Source organism: Daktulosphaira vitifoliae, unplaced genomic scaffold, assembly GCF_025091365.1.
Source record: "Daktulosphaira vitifoliae isolate Bord-2020 unplaced genomic scaffold, ASM2509136v1 Scaffold_1, whole genome shotgun sequence".
Classification (NCBI taxonomy): Eukaryota; Metazoa; Arthropoda; class Insecta; order Hemiptera; family Phylloxeridae; genus Daktulosphaira; species Daktulosphaira vitifoliae.
Window position 1 is genome coordinate 39126266 of NW_026099572.1, and position 17914 is coordinate 39144179.

Consider the following 17914-nt stretch of genomic DNA (forward strand, 5'->3'; position numbering starts at 1 on the left):
TTATTTAAAAATTTTTTTTAATTTTTGTTTATCTTCTCATAATTTAAAAAAAAAAATACATCTAAATGTCATGCTCATTTCTGGCCTATCCTTGTTCTTTATACACCTGGTCAGCGCATGCCAGACTTTATCAATTTTGCATTGAAACTGTAAGTGAATTTATCATTTTGGTAATAGATAAATATTAAAAAAGATATTAAAATTTTTTTTTTAACTATTGTTTGATATATATATATATATATATTTTAACTAATAATCATTGTCATATATTTGTAAAAAAATTACAAAAATAAATATGCATATTAGTAAAATAGTAGTATTGTATAAAGTATATACATTAAAAATGATAAAATATGTGATAACAAAATTAAGGAATTACTATATCTATACATTTTAAGAAACTTAGTTCTATAATTATTTTACATTTGCATTATGAAATAATTCATAAGGACGGTAAAAAATGTACACGTTGTACAAAAAGTAAAAAAAAATTATTCGGTTTTTTGTAATAGTTGGTAATATTCATTCAACAATAAATTAACACCTTATTTTATGTAAAAAATAATACACTCAATTGAATAAACGATGCCTGGGTATAAAGTTAATATTCTTATAAATAAGTTTATGTGAATTATAAAATTTATTCGACACATTAGAATGAAACTTTTAACATTCTATCCCTAAATAATATTGAAGTCAAATTTCAATATTTTTATTTGTAGTATTAGCTGTCACTATCATGGATGTAGTCCCCTAGACTATCTCTTTTTTGACAAAGAGTACTATTTGAAATATTTGGAATGTGGTGGTTTGATTTAGGACAGCTACAACAAGATCTGTTGGTTGTTGTTGAATTTGATCCATCTTCTTTCTTTTGCTTAACTCGTCTATTTTGAAACCATATTTTTACTTGCTTTTCAGATAATCGTAAGCAGTTGGCAATCTCAATACGCCTTAATCGAGATAGGTACATATTACTAGAGAATTCTCGTTCTAGCTCGAGCAATTGATTACTAGTAAAAGCAGTTCTAATTCGCTTAGAACTACCAGAATCAGTATCACTTTCAAAATCGGATTCCCTCAATGGATCTATTGATGGACACTCTGAAAAATTAAAATATTTTATCATGAGATAATTAATTATATATTTAAACGTTACATAATGAATTCATATTTGCTAAAATTATTTAAATTACATTTTTACAGCGGAGACATGAAAAGTTCTATTTATACCAAAAATATTATTTATAGTTACAATTATATAGCTACAGATTTATCTTTTTCATGTTGATTATTTTAATTCTAGCGACTTTTTATTATTATTTTCTGATTTATCAGTTATTAATTATTTCCTAGAAAAAACCTGCATCGATATATGCAACAAATAAGGCAGTAATTCACTTTTCAGGTGATTAAAAATAAAATTTATTTTTTGATTACATCCTATATGTTAATCAATTTTCTAGGTGGTTTTATTTCGATTCAAATCAAATGTTTAATATTTTTATTAAGATTATTATAAGAAGAATAAAATCTAAAGTCAAATAACTTATAATATCAAAGTCGAATTTTTTTGAGTTACTGCCTTATTTGTTGCGCACGGCGATATTATCTAAAAAATCAATATATAAAATTAAATTTAACCTTTTTAGTTCAAAAATAACTTATTGAATTAAGGAATATCATAACCAAAAAACATTGTTATGGGATCATGGCATAATGGAAACAAATATATATGATATCTGACAGCGGTCAACATCCCTATCATAAAACGCTTTGATGCAAATCTATTAAATTTAATAATAATTTGTATATTTGTAATTTTATAATTTTTATGTAGCAAACTATTGAGATATTTTTATTTAACATAAAATAATAATTTTATTCAAATTTATGAAAAATTTAAAAAAATAAATATTCAACCATTTTAGGAAATATATTTTTTTTAAAAATGTGTCAAGTATTTTATTGATGATAATTAAATAATATTTAAATTAATAAATCGTTTCTGTTATAGAAAAAAGAACAAAAAAATTTTATGATTACATAGATAACATTACTATTAGATTTTTCATTTTAATTATAGACAATCATTCAATCAATAATAACTTTTATGGAAAAAATTCAATACCAATAACCAATATATATATATATATTGGTTATAGGATTATATATTCGGATATTTAATACCCGAATATATTATAAGATGAAGGTTAAAAGTAGTTAATAACTGATAAATTAATAAATATATATCGTTAAAAAACCAAAATATTTTTTGCAATATTATATAACATTATAAATACTATTTACTGTTTCGAATCAATAGATTTTACTATAGTAATGAATATTAATTAAATTGAGCTATATGTTTAGTTATTCTCATTATACTCCAGTAAATATCTTATCCGATGATAAAATATTTTAATACGTTTTTTATGTGAATCAATGTGACTATAGTATTTTCAATAAAATTCAATGATTATTCATCTTAAATGATTATAATGGCTATAGATTATGGTCAAGAAAAGATGATATTTTTACTCTATATCGAATAATAAAAGCAACCGAATAATATCTAAAATACTTAAAATTCTAATGCTACAATAGTTATTTTTCCAAATGAAAATTTCATTCAGTTTGTACTACTACTAAAAAATTAAATACTTTATACATGATTATCGAAATAACCATTCTAACCTGTTTTTACTGGTGCTTTTTCTGCCACCCTTTTTTTGGAAACAGCAATTCGTTGAATTTTGGCTTGATGTTTTGCTTTGTGCATTACTAGTGGTACAGGTCTTACTAAATTATTATTTACTTGTCGATCATACATCAAACTGTTTGCGTCTCTAAACTTAGTTACTGTCGAAAACTCTCCAAGTAATGGTGTCATTGATCTAGACGTGATTAAAGTAGGTTGTTGTTGTTGATACCGATATACAGCTGCTGCTGTTTGGTTCAGAAAGTGTAGGTATTCACCAAGTTGTGGATGATACGGCAAAATGGAAGATTCAACTTTGTTACTAGCACTTGTTACTGCACAGGGATGTTTAACGCCATTTCCACCTCCAATTAAAGAATCGATTAAAAACGAACGTGACATTGGTTTCTTATTACCGCTCGATGTAGTAATAGTTACCGGTAAATTATCCATTCTTAAATTGTTTTAGATTTAAGGTTTTTATTAAAAACACGCACTTCGCGATATGATATACTTTTATCAATCCAGCGTTAACGTCTATTAGGAACTTACCACGAAGAGACACTGACAAACCGGTAGATCAAAACGTGGGCTAAAGGGACGAGTTTAGTATCCCCTCCTCCTTAACAGTTAAGCACCTCCCATTCATCTTACCCTATAATGTACCCTCTAGGGTACTCAAATTTGTATGTATGTGTGTAGGGACCTTTGTGCCACCCTCTTCTTTTATTATATTACATTGTACGCGTGTTTGTTGTCTGTTTTTAAAAACCTATACCGCTAATTTAACCGATCAGACCCTTGCCGTCACTTTACTAAGATCAGCACTCGACGGTATAAATATTACATCAACCAATTAATCATGATTGAATAGTTTTTTGAATTAGTGACCAGTGTATTTTTTACGTTACATACGCATCATTGTAACCACAATATTAAATATACATGAATTAATTATATACTACAATTAAAGTAAGATTAAAACATTTAACAATTATAATTATGTAAAAAAGAGTGTCTCAGAAAATCATCTAATAATTCACTAAAAAATTTATTTAGATTTTAAAATTATAATATATTTTAATTAATTATATTAAAATTTCCTTGTTCTATTATATAATAAGATTATTATACCTAATATGATAAAGTTTAAGCTATATTCGTTTTTCTATTTCGAATTTGTTTTTTCTATAGACACGACTATTAGCTACTTATGAATCGATGACGCTCGACAATACGTCAAAAGATCATTACTGTACATAGTTAAAGCACTAAAAATTTAGCATATAGATATCTTCCATTTCCTAAATGGAAGAAATACTCACAAAAAAATTCAGTTTTGAAATTAATAAAATTATTTTTGAAAATATTTTAGATTTATCACTTCTATTTGAGTTCTTTTTTGAAAAGTTAAATTTTTACTTACCCACAAAATAGATTTAAAAATAGCAAACACCTTGTAGTAATGTAAAAAGAAATGTCTTAAGAACTTAAGACACATTAATTAAAAAATCGTACACTTTTTTTTGTAAAATTATTAAATTTTTATTTCTATTTTAACTCAATATTAATGGATTTAAAAAAAATTATTTTCTTAAATTTTTAATGTATTATTTTTATATAGTATATAATATATACTATATAAAAATCCAATCATATACCTACTTAACAGAGATGTATTAAGCTATTTATTCACAACAATAACAATTTTTTTTCTTAAATCTTGACATTTTTACATATAGTTTAAAATAAAGCTTATATAATATATTTTATGTTGTCTTCAAGATTTACCTTCTTTGTGTAAACGGACGTCAAAGTTAAAAATAAATCAATTTTTTGTGTGAACAACGCCCAACTTAAAAATTATGTATAAATTGTAGTAAAAAAAAATTTGTGAGTCATTTTTGTAAATATTCGTATCGAAACCATAGACCAATGAAAGCAGGTGAGTTGGATTTGGCTTGAGAAAATGACATACTTATCATATTTTTTTTGAATTTAATTAAAAATTCTAATTATAGATAAATTTATCAATTAACTGAAAAAATATGTACGTTAAGAAACTTACTCAATACCAACTGGACTTTTATCTTATTAATGGGGTAAGAGTATGCTTTTATTATTTACTTTATTTCAGTTCATTACTCATTAGAAAAGTTCAAATCTCATTACTAATACTTTATTTGTTCTTTTTGTACTGCGTAAAAATATTGTTTTCTACCTTTTTCTATAAATTACACTCGATAGAATAAAAGTGCGCACTTTTACCTGAGGTTTCTCTAATTATAGTTTTTAACGATTTATTGATATTATCTTTGTTGAATGCAATCCATCGTCACACTGGTGAGTTAAACACTTATGAAGAAGGCGTCAACATTGAGGTATAATGCATTACGTATCCAACCAGTTAGAAAAAAGATACATGTAAAAAATATATGAATAACGTAGAAAATACACAAAAAAATCGTTGGACCGTATTAATGACTGTCGTTAACAAGATTGTGGTAATGTGCTGAGCAGATGTACAGTTAGAGGGCGTGTACCAATCGATCAATGTAGCACTAGCCTATCCGTAAAATTACCATCGAATTCGACTAATGTAACAATACTACAGATTTTTTTGTATTTTGACTTACTGAGGATAAGTATTCACTTCTGGCTCATTCACGTATAATGTCTTTCAAAGGTACGATAACACGTGTAATTTTTGTTCGCGTGTACATTATTCAAGTTCAAGAGTGTTAATAGTAATTCGGATTTTAAATTTTTTTATAAGTAAGGACATACCTCCAACTCCGGTGGTCATGCAACGCACAAATAGTGTATAGCTCAGTATAAAAAAATTGTTTAGAATAGTGTAGCCTTTATTAACACTTATTAATATCTAGCTGAAGTTTTATCATTGTTATAACATTCATTAATAAATAGTACTTATGATTTTAAATTCTCTTTTTAGGCATTTTAGCCTTTTTATACAATATGCATGATATCTATGGGTTGGGTTATAATCGACTAAAAATGTGAAATCTCATTTTCTAAAATCTGTAAGTCAGTGGTGTGATTACGGGATACAAAATTTAAGCGTTGCAAAAGTATACTTAAAAAAAAATCAATGACTCAAATTAGAGCAAAACGGATAGGCTAAGATAAACATTAAAAATATTTACAAAGTGTTGTTGCCAAATATATTTTAATAAGTAGTAATTTTGTGAAAATATCTCAAATTTACGATTTTACTCTTGTAGTTAATTTTTTATTAAACTGTAATAAGATCATTTAACTATTAAACATGTAAAAATTAAACATTATTCACTTTCCTCAGGTACCCTGATAAAGCAAATAGGTATAGAATAACCCTTTATAGGTCAATGGTAGCATAATTTCATTTTATTTAAAAACATTTCATCTTTTTTGAAAATTAAAAATCTCAAAATATCACTTTTTATCTATTACATACGTAAAATTACGGGACACTTGATTTTTTTTAACAAAATGTTCACTTAGCTTTAAATATTCTAAATATTTGATCATGGCCAATTATCATACTTCGTTATTTTCTCACTAAACATAATTGAACTAGGTCTATAATTTATATTATATCTATATATATATATACATATATATATATATATTAATTAATAAAATACAAACAAATTCAGGTGGTTTATAACAAAACATTATGAAAAATTCAAAAACAAATAAAACGTGACTCAAAATATAAAATAACTAATTATTTCTTCATGCTTTCGTGGTTCTCTAGAGTATTTAGCTCTTTCTCCGAGGAGAAGACATTTTAACTATGAATAATCCAGAATGGGTAATGAGTCTGTTACTGGAGAAAGGGATGCGTTGGTTTTAATTATTACAATCAACTGATCACCACACGGAACCACTAGTGACCGAGTTTTGAACCAGAGACAGTGCGTCTTAAGGCACTGCTATGTTACTTACTTAGTTACACCGTCCTTCTATGTAATATAAATAATGATGTATAATAAAAAAGTATAATTAAAGCTGAAATTTAATAATTTTCAATTAAAATAGTAAACAAATTAAATTTTAACTATGGCGGATAATCAAGGATAGTTATCTCTCTCGGGATCCCTGTGTACATTACAATTATAAATAAAATTTTATCTATAGGTCTTTCTTACATTAAATAACAATAAAACATTTGAATATTATATTACTGTATTGGACAAGTACCAGAACTCATTGTAGACATACTCAAAAATGTTATACAGAAGGTCGAGTAGGCATTATGCTTTGAAGAGTACTATGCTGATTCCACGTGTAAAACCCGTATTTTCATTCATTCATGTATTAAATTTATTTTATTTCTGTTGTCCTGCTGAGTTCAACGATGTAGGAGTAAAAGAAATTTTCTAGTCGATAAGTCACGGTTAGAAGCCGATCTTAACGTATCAGTTTTTTTTATTATTGAAGTATTTGACTTCATATATACAATATCACACGATTGCCGCCTCTTTTAGGATCATATTATCCATATAATCATTAGTTACCTTTATATAAGTATGAATGCGGGAGTGCGTTTGTACACGCATCTGTGTTGAAGAATTTCACAATCATCTTTTATCTATTGTATATACTTACTCTACCACTGCATTGCCACCAGTTAGACGTGCTTGAGTGCATCTATAAACGATATTCTTAATGGTTAATACACAAAAAAAGCATTGTGAATTTTTTTATATGAACGTTGATAAATAAAAATATATAGAAAAAACATCTTGAAGGTACACATTTCACGCTTATTTAACATAGATTTCATTAAAATTTTGTCTGATAAAAATAATAAATATTCACGAATTTTCACTTTCTTTAGAATTTTATTCGTAAAAGGAAATTATGCTAAAAATTAATATAACAAATACAATAGAAAATATTCTTTATAGCATAGTATGTCATAACGTTTTCACATATTTAATTACTCGGAATATATAATGCAAATGTACACAAAAAAGTTTGATAAAGATGTTTTTTGGATAGTGGAGAGGCATTAATTACTTAGCATCTTAATTCCATATCCATAAATGGAATACTAATTTGTAGGAAACCAATTTAATACTTTTTATAGCTCATATGAATTTCTTAATTTATTTTATTTTTTGAATAAAAATTATGTTTTTCTTTAACTTTGATGTTCAAATTTATATTTCAAAATAAATAAAAACCACAAAATCTTTAATTAATTAAGTATTTTATAAATACAGGTTTCCCGGATCAATTTTAAAAAGTATGAAAAATATTGACATTTTTTTGAAAATATTTGAAGTAAGGGTGGGTAAGTTAAAGATTTTGTAACTTGTTAGAATGAAAATTTAATAAGTTATCGAATTAACAGTTAAAAATAATCCGTTATTTTTTAAAACAAATTAAGTTGTCAATATCTAATTAATATTAGACAAAAGAGAAATTAAGTTAATGTAAAATCTAAATATCTTCATTAAGCTAAAAAATTTCAATTAAATTAATTTTTCATCTTATTATCTCGTTTATGTGCAGTCTTTATTTGAAGTACGTATACAAAATAATAAAGTGCACAATAAAACTATTTTTTTTTTAATTTATAAAAAATTACTTATAACAATAAAATGCAATAAAGTGTAATGATTATATGATAATATCGTTTATTAGTAACTTGTAGGAAAAATATTTTTTTTTATAAAAACGCTTTTTACAAAATTATATAAATTATTTAACTAATTGAACTATAATTATTTTTAATTATAACCTATTAATAACTCTTTCCCATTGTCAAAAAAAAAAATCTTGTATAATTTGTATTTAAAAATATATTTCAAAAATTTCAATGATAAAATGTTTTATGGTTTCATTTTCATTCATGGATTCAAATTTTACACTCCAGTGCCATCAAATTTCCTTTTCGCATTCTTTTCTTTCCTCTTTGTACTTTTTTCTCCTTAAAGTCTTCCACATCTGACAAACCTTTTTATTCTTTATAAAGCGGCTATATTATATTAAAACTACAATTAGTTATACTAAATTTACAATGGGTAGGCTGCACATACAATCTCAGGTACTTAGCGCTTGACTTGTCCCTTATTTGGACGATGACATATCTAATTGAATGAAATACATGTGTAGTTTCACGGATTGATATCAGTGACTACTTGTAGGACGTCTGGGTCAGGTACAATATGTTGCCACGCGAATATCATTTCCCATTGTTGTTCATCTGTTCTTTTATAGTTAGTCCTTTACCGCTTCTCACTTAAAATCAAAATGTATCGTTCAGTTATATTGATCTATTTTTTGCTGTTATGAATGAAATCGATCTCATTGATATCTTCAATGGTAAAGCCACAAAAGTGAATAAAGTTGCGGGTGGTATGCGTTTTTGTGCAAGTACAGTAGCAGATATGGGAGATAGATTTTTCCACGAATATTTTTAATATTAAAAATTAAATAATTAATATTTAAAAATAATATTATTTATTTATTATTGATATCGCCCAGTAAACAATAGAGTAGTTTGTAACAGATTACAAACATAATACAATACAAAAAAAAAAGTTTCTACTTAAGTACAGAAAAAAAAATTGTAAATACATAATATAATTAAAAAAAAATAAAAATATGTATTAATCAATGTTTTTTACTTTAGCTGCTGTACCATTAACAAATTTACCTTAAAGCAAACTGAGTTGCAATTTGTTAACATAAATGCTCTGAATAACAACGTTTAGAATTTTGTTTTTATTAAATAGAACTCATTATTAGTAGATTTATTATCTGTTTAAATTGTTTATGTAAATAATTTTCATACGTATTGATGAATGAAGTTAACTTGACAAACAAAAAGGAGGAAATAAATAGAAATAACTTTGACAAGAATAAATCCTTATTATGAAGAATAATACTGTATAATATATCTTAAGTGTTATTTACATTATCACACTGGTACAAGCTAGTCCAATTATCTACAGCCAAAGCCTGAGACATTTGTACACAATTTCTGCATTTAAAATTAAATTACCATAAAGAATAACATATATTTCTAATTTAATTAAAGGTATGATGTTTTAGATATAATGTTGGGTGATTGGGATCAAGAGGAACTCAGAAGAATTAGTAATTAGAATAAATTTTAAGTTTGAAAACACCAAGTTCAGGTGATTACCATATTTAATAGAAATGAAAATGTGCAGATACAAGTTTAAAGAAGAGAAAGTATCAAAAACTACATTAAAACAAGAAGTTCTTATACAACCATAAATGAATCCAATGTTGTCATTATGAAATTTTAAATTTGGCATAATGATCGTATTAAATGCACATAAATGCAAAAATAAGTACTTTATGTAATTCGTATAAGTTAAATACACACTAATATCACTAAAAATATAACATGCACATAGTATCAACTTTATTTTCCCATAATCACCGTAACAGAAACGTAAAACTGTTTTATATTACCAAACAATTTAATATAATATATTGATCTGACAATTATTAAATTTACTGTTGTAAACGTTTCGATACGTAAAGGTTGAAGATACACCGGTGTATAATTCAATTTCATAAACTATCATTTTAAGATTTAGTGACTGATTATTAATAAACAAAACAAGTCGTAAGGTTACTTTTTTTCTGAATTAAATTATATTTAATAAAATAAAAAATCCAATTGTACATGGTCATGAGAAGCTTTAAGAATTTTGGATTGTTAAAGTAACAGACATATAAGGTTAAAATCCATGCTGATTTTTGCATAAATCAGGAAACAATATTTTAATTGATTTTTTTGTAATAATTCCTTCAAAAATTTTTAGATTAAGAGAGATTTTGCAAATATGTCTGAAATTATTAACATAATGTTTATCACTTGACTTAAGTAATGATGTGATGAAACTTATTTTTCAAATATCAAAAAATTAGCCCAAATTCAAAAATATTAAATCTAAGATGCAACAGTCTAGCTAATACTAAGCTACAAAATTAAAAAAAACTGACAGTTTATCATCATGACCTATGATGGTATGCCATCATAGGATTATAGATCACCATGTGATCTATGACCCGAGAACTTAAATTAATATTATTATGATTTATTGAAATAACATTTGAAAGTGAAAACTGCACATTAAATTTTATTGAATCGTTAACGTAAGTACAAGAAAAATAATTGGCAAATATTAAACAGATTCAGAAATATCTGATGATGTGAAATTACCATATTTAACACTATTAGATACTATACTATTTATTTTTTTTTAGAAAATTGTCATATTATCAGATAGTTATTTAATATTCGATTGAATGATGTTCCTAATATTAATAATGTATTGAGCATAAAAAGCAGAAATTAAATATTTACATTTCCTCTGAAAATATAATATTTTAACATAATTATCATTAGAAGGATGAAGTTTAAATTTTTGTGAGCACATTTTTTATCAATAATCAGTTTTTTAAAATAGAATTTGCTCTAACAGGGGAATAATTATTAGAAATTTAAATTTTTTGTACATATAAAGTTAAAAATAATAAATAATTTCATAAAAATTATACTAATACTTTAAAAGATAAAGTAATATCAAAGTTCAAAATTAATATTAAAATCAAAAATGAAATTTCATTAAAATTGCAATAGTTAAAATTAATTATTAATGCAACCTCATTATAATCATAATCTGATAAACCATTAATTTTTATATAAAATTCCAAAGAAAGGTGATTATCATTTATTTTCGATTCAGGGTTTCAAAATAATCGAGAATAGTTGTGAATTTAAGATCATAACTAAGTTATACACAATCTAATGTATACAATTTAATAAATCTATATAGAACTTGTGTAAAATATTTCCTGGAATATAATCCCAAACATTTAAATCATTGGACCAATTAAAACTACCTATAGTCCCTTACTGATTCCAATATTATTTCCAGCAAGAAAATAGGGGATGACCTCCAAAACTTGGTCTCTACATTAATGGGGGTTGACGTAGTCGATATCTTTAAATATCTTGGAGTTGACATAAATAGTCGCAATAATTACCATGAGGAAATAAAAATAAAAACTGAAAATAGATGCTGAAGAAACCTTTAGGTCTAGGTTATTATCTAACAAATTAAAAATGCGGTTGTACAAGGTGTTAGTAAGACTGGCAATTATACATATAAAATGTTGTCAACGTCAAAGGAGGATGAAAGATAGCTAGCAGTTTTAGAAAGAAAATTCATCGGACGCATTTTTGGACCTAAAAAAAAATAACCACACAGGTGAATACAAAATTAGATCAAATTATGAAATTCAAGAATTTTTAAGAGAAGAAAACAACATTATACATACGCTAAAATGAAAAAAAAAATTAACTAAATGGAACACGAATGAAAATTGAGTGGCATTATGAAAGATGCTTTGAACTGGAAACCAGAAGGTAAAAGACCATTGAGCAGGCAATAGAAAAATGGTTAAATGAACCCAGCCAGAATTTCGGGATACTTGAGGTTGACAATCCGGAGGAATTGATAAAAGATAAAGAGGAATCGAGGAGGCTGTGTGGAGCAGTAATGCGAATTAATGGCCTATAATATCTGAAAAAGAAGAGATTAGTAAGACCAAATAAAATTATTTAAATTAAAATCACCAGTTATTATAATGTAATGATTAGGGTTATTAAAAACTATTGTTTTTATTGCATCACAATTAGTATATATATCAGCAGTTGCATCAGGTGGTATATAAATAACCTAATACTTTAGATGATAGAGAACGTGATATTGATAAGCAACAATAGATTAATTAAAAACCGAAGACGAACGCAATTATTAATAATCTACGCATAATATCGTAACACTTTGGGGACGCGTTGTCCAGAATGGTCATTGGACGTGAAAAGTTAGAAGCGTTTATGGTGACGCGTCGCCATCAACGCTAAGCGATACTGTACCAGCGACGGTACACTGGTACTGTATTGGTTCATTGGGTTCAGTCGTGCGACACGCTGGAGCCGATGGTGTACATTCTCAACGTTGTCTTTTCGACGACGTGTAGAAGACTTAACGTTCATTTGTGGCGGTCGTCGTCAGCGGCACTTACTGGACTTGGTACCGTGTGGTCCGCGGTGTTGGTCTGTCAAACAACCATATACACGTAGTAGGGAAATGACTGACAAAGGTGGCCCGTGCGTGGTGCTCTTTATGACAAAGCGACGCGGGACCGTGTCAAAAACATTTCGTAAAAAAGGAATTGTTATAAAATTACGAATATTAAAAGGTATTCATTATAAGAAAATTTGAACATTATTATTTTTAGAGATGATAACTGATATTTTTCTAACATACTTAATAATTAAATAAAGTTCTCCATTTCATTTACGAGGCTTATTCATCTCGAATTTTTTTATGCAATTTTGTTCGATTATAACTGACACGAATGGTAGAAAGTGGTTGTAAAGATAAAACATTTTCTTAGATTTGAAAATATCAAACGCATAAGTTGGTGAAGTAATTATTGTTTTAATTGGATGGGTATTATTACATCCACGATTTCCCAAACGACTTATATTGGTTTAATACTATTGTTGATACTGTTAATAGAACATATAATATCACACACCTGATTAGTGTCACGTATTATTCTACTGAATTACCAGCACTAAACTCCGGAATATTATAGATTATAAATTAAAGTGAAAAAAAGAATTCGGAACCATAAAGTTTTACCTTTACTACGGTTTTTTTTTCGTTAAATATTATATAAATTTTAAAAAACCCAACACAGTGGAGTCGCGGCACAGTGGGGACGTCGCATAGTTGGGTAAAGTATAATGATATCTGACAGTGATTAAAATCATTATTATAAAATCGCTTCGATGCAAATCTGTAGATAGTGTTTAATTTTTAAAAAAAATGCTGGAATAGTCCAAAAGCTACATGATCTCCTATTTCCTTATTTATATCCTGATTACAAGTTTTATGATTTACAAGTATAATATATAAATATGTAAAGGGAAATAGGTTTATTTTTAAAAAAAAGTATGTCGAATAAAAGACGGATATAAATATTATTTCTCATAAAAAAATTGTATTGATCCATACACTTTTCAATAAGTTATAGTATTATATAGTGTTTGTACGAGGCAGCTAGACCGTAGGACGGCTAGTTGTGCACCGCACTAGAATGCCGTATTACCTTAAGCCTGTTTAAAAAACGTTATTATTGATGCGGGAGTGGGTCACCTAGGAGATGACGGTTAACTATACATCCAATAAGTAAACGAGAGTAGACAATAATTAAATAACAAATAATCACATATATTAGAAAATGTTCAGATAGTATCTTAAATTTAAGGGGTAACGTGGGTAAATACTAGTGGCCGGCGAAGCGGCATAAAACAAATAGTTAATCTCAATTAAAACAAACAATAAATAACATTAAAAATAATATAAAACTCAGCTGAAAAGATGAAGCTGTTGATGATGATGAGTGGACTGTATGAGATCTTGTGGTAATGGTGTCGAACATATGAGTATGAGGTGTCAAAGTGTAAATCCAGGTACGTAATGGCAGATGAGAACAGACTACGGCAATGATAATGTTTAGTAATTGTCAGGGCCCAATCACTAGTGGCGTGCAAGGGCACGTAAACTTTGAGCACAAGGGTGCAATAAATAAATAAAAGAATAACGGCGTACAACGGCCAGACAAATTACCATTCAAGCGAAGGCGCTTGCAACAAAACAAAAGTGACACAAAAAACAATTGACTGACTAACTTACGACAATGAACTGTACACGGATGAAAACCGACACAGAGGTCCTCGATTTGCCGTGATGGGTGGGCAAGAGGAGAGTAAAGCAAGATGCTGGTGATCAGCTGTCCAACGAAATAATATAATCAATGATCTTTGTAACAACTGGTAAACTAGATCCTTCTAAAGGCATTCTGTGCCATACATACTCCTCGCTTTGTAAGACGAAGGTTTTCGAAATAACTTGAGTGAATATGAACTTAGCTTGAGATGTAGTTTCAATAATAGCATGAAATAACAACATGAACAAAATATAATCAAATAAATAATAATTTAACGTAGTCTTAAAAACATTTATCAAAAAAATACGCGACTTTGTAAGCGAACGAATCAAGTTCCACGGTCCTTTACAATGTATATACGAGGGACCAAATTACGCGGTGGTGTTGAGTTGTAATCTGAACACTTGCTGTTGTAAATAGTCGATGTTCTGTAAATCTGACGTTGTGCTGGTACGTTGGTCGTTCATAGTAAAGAGCATCGAGTTTGATCATCAGAAGGCCAATGATTGTAGATGTTCTTTTTAGCGTTGTACAAACTTTTATGAAACTTTGGTTTATAAGAATGAATATTTTGCCAAGAGTTACTAAACACTGGACGTGACATAGCTGTTAAAACTTTTTGCGGTGACGAACTGTAACGCGACTGACTTATCTTGCCTACTATTACCCAACCAAGATAAGTATTAACTGCTGATGGCAATCCTTCAGAATGAATGGTCTTTGTATTAGGCCGATTCAAATACGGAAACATGTCACTACCGATAAGCATGTCAATACATGCCGATTGATCAAATTGCGGATCGGCTAATAACAAATGATCGTACCGTGCACAAACGGTAGACGATAGACAGACAGTTGGCATTTGTGACGTTATTTGTGGTAAAATAAATAAGTCTTTGCAACTGAAAATCGAATCCGTTGTATGATGAGACACAAAAGTACAAGTTTTTACTTGACCAACCGTATTGTGAGTTAGGCCAATTAATTCTGTTTGACATGGACGCAGGCACGTAGCCAGAAAATATTTATTGGAGGGGCCAACAATTTTGGGCCCTTGTATCATTTTCCATAATTTGTTTCCCATGAAAAGCTTTTTGGGGGGCGCTCCCTCCACTCCTCCTTAGACAGTATCCCATTCTATGAATCTTACAAGTTCAAAATTTTACCATTGGTTGGTTAAAAACAAATTGTTTTCGTATAAAGTATACTAATTATTACAGTATTATAAAAAAACCCAGCACAGTGGTGACGTGGCATAGTTAGATCAAGTATAATGATATATGACAGTAATTCAAATCACTATCCAAAAAAACGCTTCGATGCAAATCTTTAGATAGTGTTTAATTTTAAAAAATTGGTGGATTATTCCAAAAGCTACATAATCTGCTAGTTCCTTATTAATATCCTGATTAAGATAAAGTATGTCGAATGAAAAATTATTAAAAAATAGTATTTCTCATAGAAAAATTATGTTGATCCATACGCTTTTCAATAAGTTATAGCATTATAAAGTTAAAAATATAAAAAATAAAATCGAGAATTTTTACACAATAATAGTATTTGGTAGCCATTTTCTCCGTGAAGACAAAATAAAGTCCGAAATTTTTTTATTCCATAATAAAGTGTATTACATAACTTTTAATTTAAGATATATACAAAAGTGTCAGACTTTCCGGAACACTTTCAAAATTTAAGTTAAAGAAGTAAATTTTTTGTGAAAAAGTTGTCATTTTAAATTCCCCCCTGTAGACAGGTAAAAAGTCAGATTTTAAGAGTAAAACTACTCTTTTAGTGTACTCCCTTAATTACCAACTCCCCCTAACTCTCTTTTTAGTATACCCCTTAATTACAAACTCCCCCTAACTCTCTCTTTAGTATACCCCTTAATTACCAACTCCCCCTAACTCTCTCTTTAGTATACTCCCTTAATTACCAACTCCCCTAACTACTGTTTTAGTATTCCTCCTTAATTAATCATTCCCCTAACTACTCTTTTAGTATACCCCTTAATTACCAATCCCCCTAACTTTTAGTATAACCTCTAATTTCTCTTTATTATTCACCCTTAAATATTAATTACCCTTAGATACTATTTTTCTGATCCTTATTTACTATATTTCACCTGAATTACTAATTATTACCCTTAAATTACTGCATCTCACAACCTTAATTACTAATTATTCCTATTTTCTCTCCCTTTATTACCAATTATTATTATTATTTTTTTTTTTTTTTTTTTTGAAAAGGCTTCGACAACTTATGGACATTAGCCTACAGTTTTTTTTTTTTTCATTATTATTATTTATTATTATTATTATTATTATTATTATTATTCTGCTCCCTAAATACATATTACTACTAATTTATTACACCCTTAATACTAAGTACTATTGGTTTATACTAATTACCATTATTCTGCAAAGAAATTATAATAAACAAAAATATACTTTTTTTTTCAACTTTTCGCGCTCTTTTGAAATCTCTAATTAGACTTTTTCTCTCACTTCTAAGTTTTGATAGAATTACATATTATTAAAAAATAAGTATTGACATAAAAAAAAATTATTTTAAATTAATACTGATTTTAATTATTAAAATGTTAAAAATATGAAAAATGACATATTTAACCTATTTTGTTCTTCCTTTATGGTTGATTTTTGTGAAAGTTTATAATTAAAAAAAACAATAGATGATTTTTTCAGACAGTCATTGAGTATGACTGATGGTAATGAACAGATAAATATAAAAAAAACCAGCCCAGTGAGGACGTGGCACAGTGGGGACGTAGCATAGTTGGGTCCAGTATAGATTTAATCTGACAGTGATTAAAATCACTATCATAAGAAACGCTTCGATGCAAATCTGTAGATGGTGTTTAATTCTAAAAAATTGATGGATAATTACAAAAGCAACAACAACTTCTACTTCCTTAATTATATCCAGATTAGTAATTCTTTTTTACTTATATATTATATATTTTTTATAATTAATTGTTTTCAAGTTATTATTGATTTTTAATATGTTAAAAGTAATAATTTTTAACCTACTTTTTTTTGTCCTTTAAGTGAAAGTTTATAATAATAAAAAAAAATAATAAATTTATTACCATAATTTTAGCTCAATTCGCAAGTCCGAAATTTTTTTTTCCATAATAAAGTACATTACATTAACATTAATTTAATATATATATAAAAGTGTCAGACTTTCCGGAACATTTTCAAAAGCCAAGTTGAAAAAAATAATTTTTTGTGAAAAAGTTGTCATTTTAAATCCCCCCCTGTGGGCAGGTAAAGGGTCAGATATTAAAAAAAAATATACTAAATGAAAGATAATGATATCATGCATCAATATATAAAAAAATTAAATTGATTTGGTTTTTTTTAAAAATGTTATAGCAATTTTAAGTAA

General features: G+C 27.3%; 1 protein-coding gene and 1 long non-coding RNA gene across 2 annotated transcripts; one reads left to right on the plus strand and one right to left on the minus strand.

Moving 5' to 3' along the window:
- Positions 1-296: 296 nt before the first annotated feature.
- On the minus strand, positions 297-3276 carry LOC126895394 (homeobox protein Hox-A2b-like). The gene is made up of 2 exons (XM_050667215.1): positions 2698-3276; positions 297-1104 (listed from the first exon to the last, which is right to left on the minus strand). Exons 1-2 carry the CDS (start codon positions 3152-3154, stop codon positions 725-727), a joined length of 837 nt encoding a protein of 278 aa, XP_050523172.1. The 5' UTR covers positions 3155-3276; the 3' UTR covers positions 297-724.
- Positions 3277-4556: 1280 nt separating this feature from the next.
- On the plus strand, positions 4557-10309 carry LOC126895397 (uncharacterized). Its single transcript, XR_007701648.1, has 3 exons — positions 4557-4646; positions 4723-4803; positions 9773-10309. It is a non-coding gene; the product is annotated as an uncharacterized LOC126895397 (long non-coding RNA).
- The last annotated feature ends 7605 nt before the right edge of the window (positions 10310-17914 follow it).